Source organism: Trachinotus anak, unplaced genomic scaffold (assembly GCF_046630095.1).
Source record: "Trachinotus anak isolate AG129_WGS33_773 ecotype Australia unplaced genomic scaffold, CSIRO_AGI_Tana_v1 ptg000014l, whole genome shotgun sequence".
In the NCBI taxonomy this organism is placed as follows: domain Eukaryota; kingdom Metazoa; phylum Chordata; class Actinopteri; order Carangiformes; family Carangidae; genus Trachinotus; species Trachinotus anak.
The window spans coordinates 4384547-4398732 of NW_027273865.1; the positions used below are offsets into that span (position 1 = coordinate 4384547).

The following is a 14186-nucleotide window of genomic DNA, read 5'->3' on the forward strand; positions in this document are numbered from 1 at the left end:
ATCATTTCAGACACCTATACAAGTCAGTTGTGTTTTTTAATGTAGTTATCATCTCTTCATGATTATAAATGAGAAACAGTAAAACTACAACACTGCAGATATAGAGGACATTCTGTTATAAAAACCAAATGCTTTGATTTTTAATTCAGATCATTTCCATTTTCTGGACAAAGATATGCTAGCAAACAGCAACAATGACTAATTGAGAAAAATGTTGAGAAATGTGATCGATCAATACTACACAACCATAGACTGTATATAAAAAGTACACAACTGTATCAGTGCAGGATCGTACCCGTGTCATTCAACCTTTAATATGACAAAGCTAAACAGCACTGAGTGATTCACTTTGGCGGAGCTCAAAGACAAAACAAACACATGGAAAAATATTTCTACAATAACAGATTCACTTTATTACACAGTCACTTCACTCTGATGTCCAGTATTGATCATGAATGTATCTCACCTATCAAAACACAAACACACTGGTCCAGTGTTGGTCTGGAAAATCCAGGACTCAGAAGTGGGTCAGTCCAGGCAGCAGCTCGGTCGCAGTCTGTAATATTTTTACACTGGAGAAGGATGACTCTGAATCAAACTCCATTCAAAAATATCTCAGTTTATTGCTGCATGACTGTTCATTTAGTCGTTTTCAGTTCTCACAGACTTTGATCAGCAAGTCAAAGTTGCTGTAGAGTGAGAGCTCAACTCAGTTTACAGTGGTTCAGAATCAGAGTGAGACCACAGACCAGAGTCATTCCTAAAAACAAGATGCTCAAACTATATTTTTTTTACATATTCAAAATAATAAATCCTTTAAAGGAACAGTACAAAATTTTGGGATTATTTCTTTTGGACATCAGTGTCATGTCTGTGCATTAAATACTGTTGTTGACCAAGAACTAGTTCCAGCAGGGGCTCCCTCTCAAACTGCATACCGTGGTTCAGGTCTGTTTCCAGACTTGATGCTAAGCTATGCTAACAACTGACTCTGCACTGAACACAGACGTAAGACTGACGTTGACCTGAACATCTCTCAGTAACAAAGAGAACCTTTGATGAGCAGAACCTTATTGATTCTTATTGATTGTTACTGATCTCTGATAAAGATCCCCAGTGTTACTGGTTTATGAATTCTTGCGTCCAGGGGAACTCATCCCTGTGTTTCCTGCGCTTGCTGCAGGACTCAAGCGTGCTCAGACTGTCCTCTCCACAGCGGTGTTTCTTCAGCTGCCTGGAGTCAGAGAAGCCCTGCCTGCAGCGGTTGCAGGAGTACAGTTTCACGCCGGTGTGGATCTGCATGTGAGACTTGAGCTGGTTGGACTGCCTGAACTTCCTGCTGCACACCACGCACTGGTAGGGTTTCTCTCCAGTGTGAACAAGCAGGTGCCGGTGGTAATTCTGTGGCGTCCTGAACTCTTTGCCACACTGCTCACACCTGTGAGGTTTGACTCCAGTGTGTAGCAGCTGGTGCTGCTTCAGCTGTGATGAGAGCAGGAAACCTTTCTGACAGACGCTGCAGACGTACGGCCGGTCGCCGCTGTGCTGCCTCATGTGGTACAGGTACAGGTGTCGCAGGTGGAAAGACTTTCCGCAGGTATCGCAGGTGAACTCTTTGTTTTCAGCGTGGCTCTTCTCGTGTGTCCTAAGTGTGGTGCTGCTGCTGAAGCTCTTCAGACAGATTTTACAGCTGAACGGTTTGACCCCGGTGGGCCTCCTTCTCCCCTTCCCTGCATCCTTCCCTCCATCTTTACTGTCGTGAACCAGCTGCTGGTGTTTCTGCAGCTGACAGTTGTAGAAAAATGTCTTCCCACACAGATCACACATGAACGGCTTCTGCACACCATGAACCAGCATGTGGGTCTTCAGAGCCCAGGTCCCTGTGAAGCCTTCTCCACACTTATCACACCTGAGACACAAAGACAGAAATACAGCATGTGAAAGGTGGAATAAAGATTTAGTTTAAAGGAGTGTGTTTTAAAGTATAAAGATTTAAAGTCTAAAGTTAGTGCTGCATGGTCTTTTATTATTTCATCACCATTAATTTCCACAATAAATAAAAGGTTGTAATATCAGAACTGGAGCTGGACCCACTGATCATTTTCAATTTCAAATCATCTGCACTTCTTTTTATAACAATAATATAATAATGATCATTCCTGTCTGATGTGAGTCCAACATTTACATTCAGTAACACAGTGTTTAAGTTCCTTTCCAGACATAAAAACTAGTCTAAAGCTCATCTACTCTGACTTCCTGGTTGAGAAACTTGGATCATGCCTTGGCCCTGCCCACCACCCGCTGGCTCCAGATGTCCACGTGAAAGAGCGTAGAGCAGGGGTGCCCAATACGTCGATCGCGAAGTTTATAGATGTAGATGAAACAGTTCAGACAGAAGACCTGTCTTGAAGAACATGACCCCTGTGATGATGATCAGTCAGTGTGAGGATGGAGACAGATCTCTGACATTCGGTGTGACACATGGAGGCTTCATCTTCAGCTTCTGTCTTTATAACACTGAGACTCTGTGACATTAAGAGTCCTGTCAGATTGTCAGTCAGTAAAATAATCAGTAAAAGTCTGTCTGATCTGTTTGATCTATATCTATTAACTTCTGTCTGATCTGTTTGTTCAACCTGCTGTCAAACACAACAATACAGCCCTTTAGGTGTTCACACAACATAACACAAAACCTGGAACCTTGACAGTACAGAGGGCCAGAGTTAGCATTAGCACAAGCACTAACACTGTGTCAGCCACTGCCAGTTACAAGCTAACAAACAACATAAACAAATAAAAGATGCACACTACACTAACCGTTCTGATCCGTCTGCTAGTCTCTGATTCTGGTCTGAAAAGACTCCTCATCTGAATCTTGGTCTGACTGAGACTGAAACATGTGGCTGAGTCTCTCTGATGTTTTCTCCTCGAACCATCTTGATACTCTACGCCAGGGGTGCCCAATACGTCGATCGCGATCTACTGGTCGATCGCAAGAGGAGTGCAGGTAGCAGGTAGCACAAAAATGTAGATCGCACGGCATTAGAAGAAGTAGATTCTACTTCTTTTAATGCCGTGCGATCTACATTTTTTCCTCAACTTCATTGGGAGTTCCGTGCGAACTAATCTGACAGGACTCTTAATGTCACAGAGTCTCAGTGTTATAAAGACAGAAGCTGAAGATGAAGCCTCCATGTGTCACACCGAATGTCAGAGATCTGTCTCCATCCTCACACTGACTGATCATCATCACAGGGGTCATGTTCTTCAAGACAGGTCTTCTGTCTGAACTGTTTCATCTACATCTATAAACTTATTTCTGATCAGTTTTATCTATATCTATAAACATCATCTATGTCTTTAAATGTCTGTCTGATGTATATCTATAAACTGTCTGATTTGTTTCATCTATATCTTAAAAAGTCTGTCTGATCTGTTTCATCTATATCTATAAACGTCTGTCTGATCATTTTCTCTAAACTTCTGTCTAATCTGTTTCATATATATCTATATATGTCTGATATGTGTCATTTATATCTACAAACATCTGTCTGATCTGTGTCATCTCTATCTATAAACATCTGATCTGTGTCCTCTGTATCTTTAAACATCTGTCTGATCTGTTTCATCTACATCTTTAAACGTATGTCTAATCTGTTTCATCTATATCTATAAACATCTGATCTATTTCTATAAACTTCTGTCTGATCCGTTTCATCTATGTCTATAAGCTAAAATCTAATCAGTTCGTCCTTGTGTCCAAAAAAACATTTGTGCCAAATTTGAAAGGATTCCCTTGAGGAGTTCTTGAGATATTGCATTCACAAGGCCAAAATCACATTTTGTGAGGTCATGTGACTTTGACCTTTAATCTTTAGCCACCAAAATCAGTTCATCCTTTTTGAGTGACAGGACAGGGACAGAGAAAGGGGGAACGACATGCAGAAAAGAGTTGGTCTGGTTGGGAGTTGGTCCGGTAACTTGCCTCCTAAGAGCTTTTGCGCTCATGTGGTACGCGTCCTAACCACTTGGCTATTGGGTTGCCCTAATCAGTTCGTTGAGTCCAACTGGACATTTGTGCCAAATTTAAAGAAGTTCCATTAAGGCGTTACTGAGATATTGTGTCCATGACAATGGGACAGACGGATGGACAGACAATCTGAAAACAATGTACCTCTGGCTCTGATATAAAATAAAAGTCTGATAAATAATGTGATAAAATAATAATAAATAATGTGGTCTAGTGGCTGACGCTGAATAAAATGTAATAGTTTGAACTTATTGACTCTTTTCTCCAGCTCAGACTCACTGCTGCTGTTGTTTTTTTAAAGACAGATGTTGTGTTGTTGTGTGCACACCTGAAGGGCTTCTCTCCGTTGTGGAGGCGCAGGTGTCTCTGGAAGTTGTACTTGAGTCCAAAGCTCAAGCCACAGGTCTGACACATGAAGGGTTTCTCTCCGGAGTGGACCACCCGGTGCTGCAGCAGACCCATCCTGCACTTGAAGGCCTTGTCACACTCGCTGCATTTGAATGGCCGCTCCTCTGAGTGCGACCTCTTGTGGACACGCAAGTTGCTGGCAGTGGAGAAGCTCTTCCCGCAGGTCTGGCAGGGGTATGGCCGGGCACCGGTGTGAACTGTCTGGTGCTCTCGGAGGCTCTTCTTCCTGGTGAAACTCTTCCCGCAGACATCGCACATGAAGGGCTTGACTTTGGCGTGCGAAACCTCGTGGTAGCGTAGTGCGCTGGAGGAGGTGAATGTGCGGTCGCAGGTGTGGCACTTAAGTGGCATCTTCTCAAGCTGATGAGATGCCTGGTGGATTCTGAGCTGCCGCAGCAATCTGAACTTCTTGTCACACTGGTCGCAGTGCAGCAGCTTGTCAGGGTCGTTCTCTTGAGCCTCCCTCAGCTGGTGGCTCAGCTGGTGTTTCTGCAGAGTCTTGGCTTTGTAGAAACCTTTATCACAGGAGCTGCAGGGGAACGGTTTGAGGTGACAGGACACATGTTTCCTCAGCTGGTGTTTCTGATGGAAACCTTTGTTACAGAGCTCACAGAAAAACCTCTTCTCCTTGTACAACTCCCGCCTCCTCCTCCTCTCCACTTCCTTTTGCTCCTCCTCACTCAGACCTGCAGGGAAACAGGATTCACAATAAAACACAGAGCCAGCAACAATCATGTCATGCTCAAAGTCAGTGAGTCACAGTTTTCCTCATTAACTCTAGCTCCCCACCCAAACCTGGTGAGGGTCTGCTGCCACATGATTTGCTGATTGGATAATTTCATAAATAAGCAGGTGTACAGGTGTTCCTAAAATAGTTCTCCATGAGTGGATTACATGATGACTGCAGCAGTACAAGAGCACAAGCCATTATCAGAGAAAACACTCATTCTCTCTTCTGCCATCAGGTAAGAACTATCACAGGTAAGTATCTACAGAAATCAGAACTTCAAAAAAGAATCAGTTGATCAACAGATTTGTTGCCATAGCCATGGCATATTTTCCATATTCAGTTCTCCAGCGGCCCAGTCTACCTCCACCCTGGTGCCTCAGCTGGTTTCAGCCTCTGTGGCTACCTTTCCCTGGCTGGTCTCGATGCACGCCAGCACAGGGCCAACCCGTGCAAGTGAACAGAGTGGCCATTCCTCCGAGAGAGAGGCAGATGAAGGGGCATCGTGCACCATACCACTGCCACTGTGCTGGACCTGGACGTCACAACACTGAAGCTGCCAGATGATCGAGAGGTCAGAATTGGAACTAGACTCATGGCCCCTGCTCATAGCTCAAATCAGAAGCCCTCCCAGACAGAAGGGTCAGAGGTGGTACATTGCGGCTGAAAGTGGGATGTGCAGAGAGGTTCTACACCACTTCCTTTAACTCTCTCTAATCGCGTCATCCCCCTCATGGATGAGGCTCTGGTCCATCCTGGTGACTGACACACATCAACTCCTCGTCCTCCCCCATCCCTCCATATTAATCATTGGAAATTAGATAACCAGGGACATCTTCTTCATTAACACAATCACACACTGCTTCCCTGGTGCCACTGTCCCTGTCATTTAGGACAAACTTCTAAATTTACTGTCCTCACTCCCAAGCTCCATCACATGAATTGTGCTGCATGTAGGCATGAACCCAACGGGGGTCTGAGCACCACAGATGATTTCAACATATTAAATGGAAGTCTGGAAAGTGGAAAGGCTGGCTTGCTTCAGTCAGCATGCACGTCTCACTACATGGATTGACAATTTCAACTTGTTCTGGGATAAGACGGGATTCATCCCAACAGGCGGGATAGCTGCATGCTGTATCCCTGTTTGGGTCTCCCAACCTTCACTTGACATCAGTTCTTATTCTGCACAGCCATCTATGGCTAGCTCCCCCTACCTGCATGGTAGTCTCCATACACCTGCTATCCCTGTCACTACATAGACTGGACTCATCCCTCCTATCAGAATAAACTACTAAACACCAAAAAATAATAACTATAATATAAACTTTAAATAATAACATAACCACGTGCCCCTAAGCCAGCCAGCCAGCCAGCCCCCCCCCCCATGAAGAGCAAATCCTTTTCATGCAATGATTTTATTACTTCCAATACTACTGGTATTTTCTGCATGACTGAATACAGCGCCTTGACTGAAGTAACACCTCCAACCTTCAGCTATGTGTTGTTAGCAGGCGGCTTGCTTTGTGCATATGCTTGTAAAACTAGTATTTTAAAGGGTTCAGTGTTAACATTACTTCTAACAATTTCTCAGCACTGCACTAAAACCATTTTCTATTGCTTCCACATGTATATATTCAACTTGGTAAGTTAACATCATTAATGTGTTGACCAGTTGACTAATGGCTTGAACTAAAAACCATTAGTTGACCAGGAAAATCTCTGGTCTGGTTCAGCCTTAAAACAGAAATAGATCTAGTCCACCTAAATCCCACACAGAAGATTTCCCCCTCAGTAAAACCTGTCCTCTCAGACTCTTACCTGACTCACCTGGTTGACTCTCTTCACCTTTCTCTTCAACAGTGTCTGACTCCTGAAAAAAAAGAGAGAACAGCAGTGACTCTATTGTTACAGGTTTTAACACTAACCAGACAAGCATCAGTCCTGTTTTATAAACCTGTCCAGTACAGAGCTGCTGTGTTATCACATCTGTCAAGGCTTCAGTAGTGTACATACATATAGTGTATGAATAAGTGAATGATAATCAACGGGAGGTTCAACAATGCGAACAGTACTGAACACAAACTGGCTTTCAATTCTGCTGATACAGTGATGAGCAGTGTAGAAAATGATTGTCTGCACAGACAGAATAAAACCCACTGATCACCTTCCAATGATTACTCTTACTTCACACTCATGGTAATCAGGGTTTTATTTTTCCCCAGCGACGCCGTCAGTACGTCACCTTCTCTGGGACACAAAGGTAAGAGCCATCCTCAAGATGACGTCCTACTTTGGCAAAAATGATGAAATTCATTCATGTGGGATCCAAATCCTCACATGCTGCTGTGAATCTGTTCAGACCTGCAGGTCTAGTTCTTCTGATCAGCTCCTCTAACACCCAACAGGCCTAACCAGCACTTTACCTTATCTGCTTCAATTATTCTACAGATGTAGTCCTCACACTAGTCTGCTACTGCTCTAAACTTTAATTATGTCCCTCACCTGTACATCTCATGACAGATCAGTAAATGTATTTAAAGGTCATTACGGCTGAAACGATTTGTTGATCGACAGAAAGTCAAAACTCCTCTGATTACCAATAGATTACTTCAGACATTTTGTGTCACCTTAAACTGTGATCAGCATTTCTCACTATTCTCTCACATTTTACAGACTTAACAATTCATCATTGAATCAATTATTAATAAATAATGACATTAATCAGGTCACTTGACTCCTTCTGTTAGTGACATCTTGAATTCTAATATAAAAGCTGATATTTAAATAAAGTCTCACACAAACGCTTCTACTTAGTTTTTCTGTCCATGTGAATCCAGGGCCTCACTTCCTGCTGATATTTCACATTAAGAGCTTCTGGGAAAGAGGGCAGCTAATGTCCTTTGAGCCATAAACAAATATACGTAAATGTTACACTGGCTACTGGATTGTATGTCAATGTTAGCACCATAATGGACCAGACAACTTGTCATAACTCTCAGAGGACTGGACTGGAAAAAAGATGTCTGACTCATGTGTATGTCTGTAGTAAGTATAATTGCACAATATACCTGGGCACTGAGGGTGTGAGGACCTAATTGTAACTGTGGGATTATTACATAAAACTTTGCACACACGTCAGACCTGGTAAAAATGTACGTAGTTTATGGATCTTGCACATGTTCTGGCAAACTGGCTTGATAGCACAACCTAAATAAATTCAACAAGGCACTACTTGCCCTGTTTCCCCTACATGTACAAAATTTGGTAGGCACATGCAACATGTCAAGACCTACAGAAATGCATGTACCCCCACCCTAAACCCAAAATGAAATGAGATATTTTGAATTTAACTTTGGTGCCATTTTTGCCATTTACAGGCCTTGGAATTTAACAAACTCCTCCCAGGGAATTGATCAGATTGACATCCTATTTGGTCAGTCTCATCTTAAGACCTTTATGATGTTGAATTGCGAAGCTTCTGAGTTTCCACTGGAGTAACCATCCGTGGCAGTGCGGCAAATTTTGATGTTACACCATGAAAAATCAACTTGCTCTAAGTCCAGCATACATTGTCCACCAAACTTCATATGTTCAATAGGAGTCCCAGCCTGAACATATTCAGTTGTACTCATAGCACCACCTAATGGCAACAGGAAAAGTCATGTTTAACATTTTGATATGCTCCTACAACTAAGCAGGCTGATCAGACCCAATTCAACATGGTCAGACAATGCTTAAGAAGTTTATGATGAATGTGAGTTTTTGTGAAATGGCCTGCCCATGGTGGTGGAGCAAATTCCCAACAGGAAGTGTTTGTATGTCTATTACAAACTGTCCAATCTGCCAAAAGTGGTCAGAAAATGTTTAGGAACTTGATGATACCTCAATAGAAATAGTCACAGCGCCACCTACTGAAAATAGGAAGAAACTCAAGTGATAGTCATCATTTAATTTAGAGGACATTTTCATTGTGTGGTCCACACCCGATAGAGACACTTAATGTGCACTTGTTGCGTGATCCCTGGCTCCACACAGTGGACACAATTAAGAATGCAATTAAACAGGCAATGTATCTTGTCTGCGGCCACATGGTCCATGCAGGAAATTGTAACCCCTGAGTGCAGTGTCTGACCGTCACCAAGATGTGCTGCTTTGTCTTGCCTGCTGCTTGCAGCTTTAATTATTTGTATTTATATTTGTATTTCTCATTTTATCTTGTATATGTATCTGTCACTGCTGTACACAATAGAAAACAGACTGACTTACTGTTTGATTTGGATTTTGTTCAATTTTCTCACTGATGTTTAATTATTTATATTTAATTAGTTCAGTATTTCAAAGTGAATGAGCTGCACTGACTGACCTGGAGCACAAGAAAAGATGAAATGATGGCAACATAGATAAGAGAAGATGTGATTTCCACAATGTAAAAATTTTCTACACATTACATGTATCAAATTATATAAGGACATGTCCATGAGTATTAACCAAGGAAGATTATTTTTACATTTCGCAACAGTAACAGGTGAGACGACATGTGAGATGACAGTGACAGGTGAGACGACAGTGACAGATGAGGCAACAGTAACAGGTAAGGCAACAGTAACAGGTGAGATGCCAGGTGAGGCAATGGTAACAAGTGAGACAACAAGTGAGACAACAGTAAAAGGTGAAATGGAAGTGACAGGTGAGACGACAGTGCCAGGTGAGATGACAGTGACAGGTGAGACAACAGGTGAGGCAACAGTAACAAGTAGGACGACAGGTGAGACGACAGTAACAGGTGAGATAACGGTTAAACATGGATGACCTGAGCTTGTATCAGAAAACAGAGAATCACGTGAGTGAAAAACGCTTGATATAAATCTGATGATAACTAATTAACCAACAGCTGTAAGAGATGATTTACATATTTTAAATGTGACACTGTGTATAATGTGTTCAGTATTGATCAGTAATGATCAGTACTGATTATCTGACTTACATAAACAGCAGGTTCTTCTTCACGTGTGGGTGGGTCCTCACTGACTGTCACTGATACACCTGTGAGCTGAGCGGTTGGCCTATCATTAACCACGGGAAGTGATGTCCTGTGTAAGGAAGACTGAATCAAATCTGGTGATCCATCAGAGTCTGTGGAGATCTGGATCGATTCTAAAACCACCTCAGTCTCAATGTCAGCCAGACCTAGACCAGGGGGATGGTCTGGTTTCTCTTGCAGCACCTGGGGGCTGATACTGCTCTGCTCTGTGACTGGTCCAGGGAGTGGCTGGCTGATGATGACGAGAGGGACCTGGGGGCTGCTGCTGGCTCTATGGCTGGGTTTGGTAGAGTTGAGGATGGCCATGGCGAGAGCTGCAGGGTTAGCAGCTGGTTGGTTGATGTCAAGTGACAGAGAGGGGCCACCTGATTCAATTCATCATAAAATACAGTCAGTTAATAAACGTGTCAAGTTCAACTTTAGAAAAAAGGTCAGATAATAAACATGTCAAATTCAACTTAAGAATAAAAGTCAGATAATAAACATGTAAAATTCAATGTCAGAATAAAAATTAGAGAATAAATTTGTCAAAATCAGTTTCAAAATAAGTCAGATAATAAATGTCAGTCAATTTCAGAATAAAAGTCAGATAATAAACATTTCAAAGTCAATTTCAGAAATGATGAGTTTAAAGCTTTTGTTTACATTGTGTCTATGTATTTTGGGGACAAATTCATGAAGTTCATTTTAGTTTTTTGGTTGAAAGTCTGAAATAAAATAAGTGACTGTTTGACCTTAAATTACTAAAGTGTGATGTTAATTCGTTTTTGTTTAGTTTTGATGCATTTGTTCTGAATTGCACATAATAATACAAATAGAAATGTATACGGAATGTGTATAGTCCATATTCCATATGTTTTTTATTTTTGTGCTCAGCTGCTGCCATACAAGTATTTCCCATTTGGGATCCATCCATCTAGGGTTTTAAAACTTAGTATACTGCACATGTTAATATTCAATTCATGAAGGGTTACAGTATTTAAAATATTAACGTTTTCGTGTACATTTCTGACTGTGATGCTTCAGAAATATTCCCCCCTCTCTCATTACGATGCATTCAGGTTCTCTGTGATGTTTAGGCCACCAACCTGCTGGTTTGATCTTATAAAGCGTCTGAGTTTGGTTCTTCTTGGCTGCATAATTTTTGTGGTTCTTCAGTTCAGACTCCAAACATTTCACTTCATCCTTCAGAGCTTCGGTTTCCTTCTCTAAACTCACGTAGAGCTCTGTGAAAACTCCACAGATTTTACGAACAGCCTCTCTGGACATCATTTTAAGGACAGTGGTCAGCTGAATCTGCAGGAGATAAGACATGAGGTTTAAACATAAATACAGTGAATAAAGTATGTTCTCGGTTTTACCTTTAGCAACTGTGGGCCAAATAACTCTTCACATTTCTCCACTGCAACAAGTAAACTCTCACGCACAAGACAGCAACAAAGACAGTGACAGCAAGAGGTGAGTAAAGGGAAGATGAGCTGCTATGGGAGCTGGGGAGTACAGAACAGCCTTGTGGGTGGTGAGGCTGGAAACAGAACAGGTACCATGTCAATGCACACCTAGTCGCTGGTGTAAGGGTTGTACATAGTAAATAACCAGGTCCATTTTTATTATTTGCTCTCAAACATGAACCAAGCTACAGCTGAAACAATCAGTCAATTAGCTGACTGATAGAAAATTAACTGGCAACTATTTTGAATATTGACTCCGTTTACTTTAAACGCACAGTTTGTAATTTCTGCAGCCCCAGGGGTCTCTCAATCAAAACAAAACAAAAAAAAAAAGGCTTGACGGATTGACGGAGTGACATCATGAAATAGCGTGGGATCATGGGAGTTGTTGTCTTCACCACCATTGCCGTCAGTTTCTCCCGGTTAGGATTTCTTCAGTGTCAGTGTTTCTGGAGGTTTTTACCTGGAGATGAATTATCTACAGAGGTCTCCTCCTCTCCAAAAAACAGACCCACCGATTATAACTGTAAAAAAAGCAGTTTCACGTTTAAAGTCAGTGTTTTGCCGTCCGTGTGCGGTGAACACGGGACATCAGGCAAGGGTTGGGAGCTTAGACTGTGAATCTAACCAACTTACTGCTAATTTACCAGTTCCAGAAGTTCAGGGAGTTTTAACCGGCAGCCGAATTATCCACAGAGATGTCCTCCTCTTCAAAATAAACGGACCAGGATATCAAAACCATTGAGTGTGCAAAAGTTACATATTACAACTAAAAACAGCAGTTTCTCCTTTTTCTCAGAGGTTGTTTTTCTCAGTTTTATGTCACAGTGAGTGAATCTCTTCTTGATGGACATTCTTCACTATTTACTGACATTTCTGACATTAGTAGGTAAACAGTTAATCAGTCAAACAAGAAATCTGCAGTTCCAATCTGTAGCTTCATCAGTAAATAACCATTACTTTGTTTATTTTGTTAACTATTATTTGCAGTCCCATACACCAAATTGTACATATTGTGTATATTTTGTATATTTACTGAATATCTGAAGAAATCTTAAAAACAAATATTAGCCATCTCCTTGACACCCTGACAATTAACTAATCTACTGCACTGTCCAACGCCTCGGCTATTTTATTCTGAAGATCGGAGACCGGAGGTCGTACTGTTAACTTATTTTCATATTCTTTCTCACACTTTAACACTAATATGATGATGGTTATTAATAATAATATGAGCTGTGTGTGCTTCTATACAGTCAATTTCTACATTACACAGTCTTGTTTGTTATTGTTGTCTGACACAAGATGGCGACCGACACTGTGTAGGAGGTTGTTTAGGTACAAATGTATGAGCAGCAAAGTTCTCTTGTCTGATTTAATCTGTTTTACTGAAGTTTACACCGCAAACTAACTTTCACTCTCAATTACAAATTAACGCGATGTTTGCAGTTGTAACCGTTATAACCGAAGGATGAAGTGACAGCGGATTTTCCTCTATAGCTCTGTACTCTCTGATGAACTTGCTCCGTCTCCTCTTAACGGACTTTATTTTATTTTATCATCCGTCCTCACCCGGGTGTCTTCGCCGTCGTTCCCGGGTTTTCCGAGTCTCTGCTGCAAGACGGAGATCACAGCCTCCACTGCCGCCTCCATAATCAGCTCCGTCTGCCCGGAGAAAGTTCTCACTGCCGCCATGTTGTCCCGCCCAGCCGGACATCAGCAGCGGGTGTAAGTAGACTTTGAGTCTTTGGTCTGGTCAGGGTTCAGCTGTGTGTCCGTCACAGCAGGAGAAAGTCTGGAAAACAAATGGCCAGGATGTTAGTCTGCTGGCAAACCGTTTACATCCGGTTCACCGGCGGTCGTCCGGCTCCTTGTCTTCTTCTTTCAGGCAAACTGGGCACAGTTTAGCGCATTGCTGCCACAAACTGGCGAAATGACGTAATTGCAACTTTAACACGGATCCGTATCTTGTGATATACACCTATGGCTTTGAGAAATTGCCTCCTTAGCGCTATATTTTGGAAGCACTCCGTCACCAAGCACAGTTCTAATAGAGAATTCTGTTATTCCCATTTTGACCAGGTCCACAAATGAACTTCTCCTTTCTCCAGCAAAGAGCGGGCAATGGATCATGAAATGTAGCAGACTCCAGGACTCTAGAGTTTTAGAAATTCTGTATGGCACCTGAGAATGGAATGAATGTCTTTTTTATTCAGCTCTTTCTGAATAGAAACAGAGTCATCAAAATTACATTGCAAGATAGCATCTAAATTGGCATATTTAAATTCTAATGCGTCCAGTTTAGCTGCACGTTCTTTATTTCAGGTCGATGCATACAAAGTGGTACTACTTCTTATGAAACCCTTCACCGCCTCCCATAACATTCTTGGGTCAGACAAAGAGCCAACATTGAACACCCAAGAATTCATGAAAGTTAGTCTCAAATGTGCCTACTCTTGATCCTACCCATTCTGTCCATGCTGCCGTCCCACACCACTTTAAAGTCTGCTTTTAAAACCAAATGAA

General features: G+C 42.0%; 1 protein-coding gene across 2 annotated transcripts; it reads right to left on the minus strand.

The window, feature by feature from the left end:
* Window positions 1-17: 17 nt before the first annotated feature.
* LOC139631533 (zinc finger protein 431-like) lies at window positions 18-13663 on the minus strand. Of its 2 annotated transcripts, none has more exons than XM_071495762.1 (6): window positions 13233-13663; window positions 11298-11505; window positions 10153-10574; window positions 6987-7038; window positions 4359-5124; window positions 18-1909 (listed from the first exon to the last, which is right to left on the minus strand). In XM_071495762.1, exons 1-6 carry the CDS (start codon window positions 13353-13355, stop codon window positions 1120-1122), a joined length of 2361 nt encoding a protein of 786 aa, XP_071351863.1. In that variant the 5' UTR covers window positions 13356-13663; the 3' UTR covers window positions 18-1119. The 2 variants fall into 2 exon arrangements, with proteins under 2 accessions (XP_071351863.1, XP_071351864.1); XM_071495763.1 differs by having other exon boundaries at window positions 6996-7038; window positions 13233-13662.
* Window positions 13664-14186: the final 523 nt, after the last annotated feature.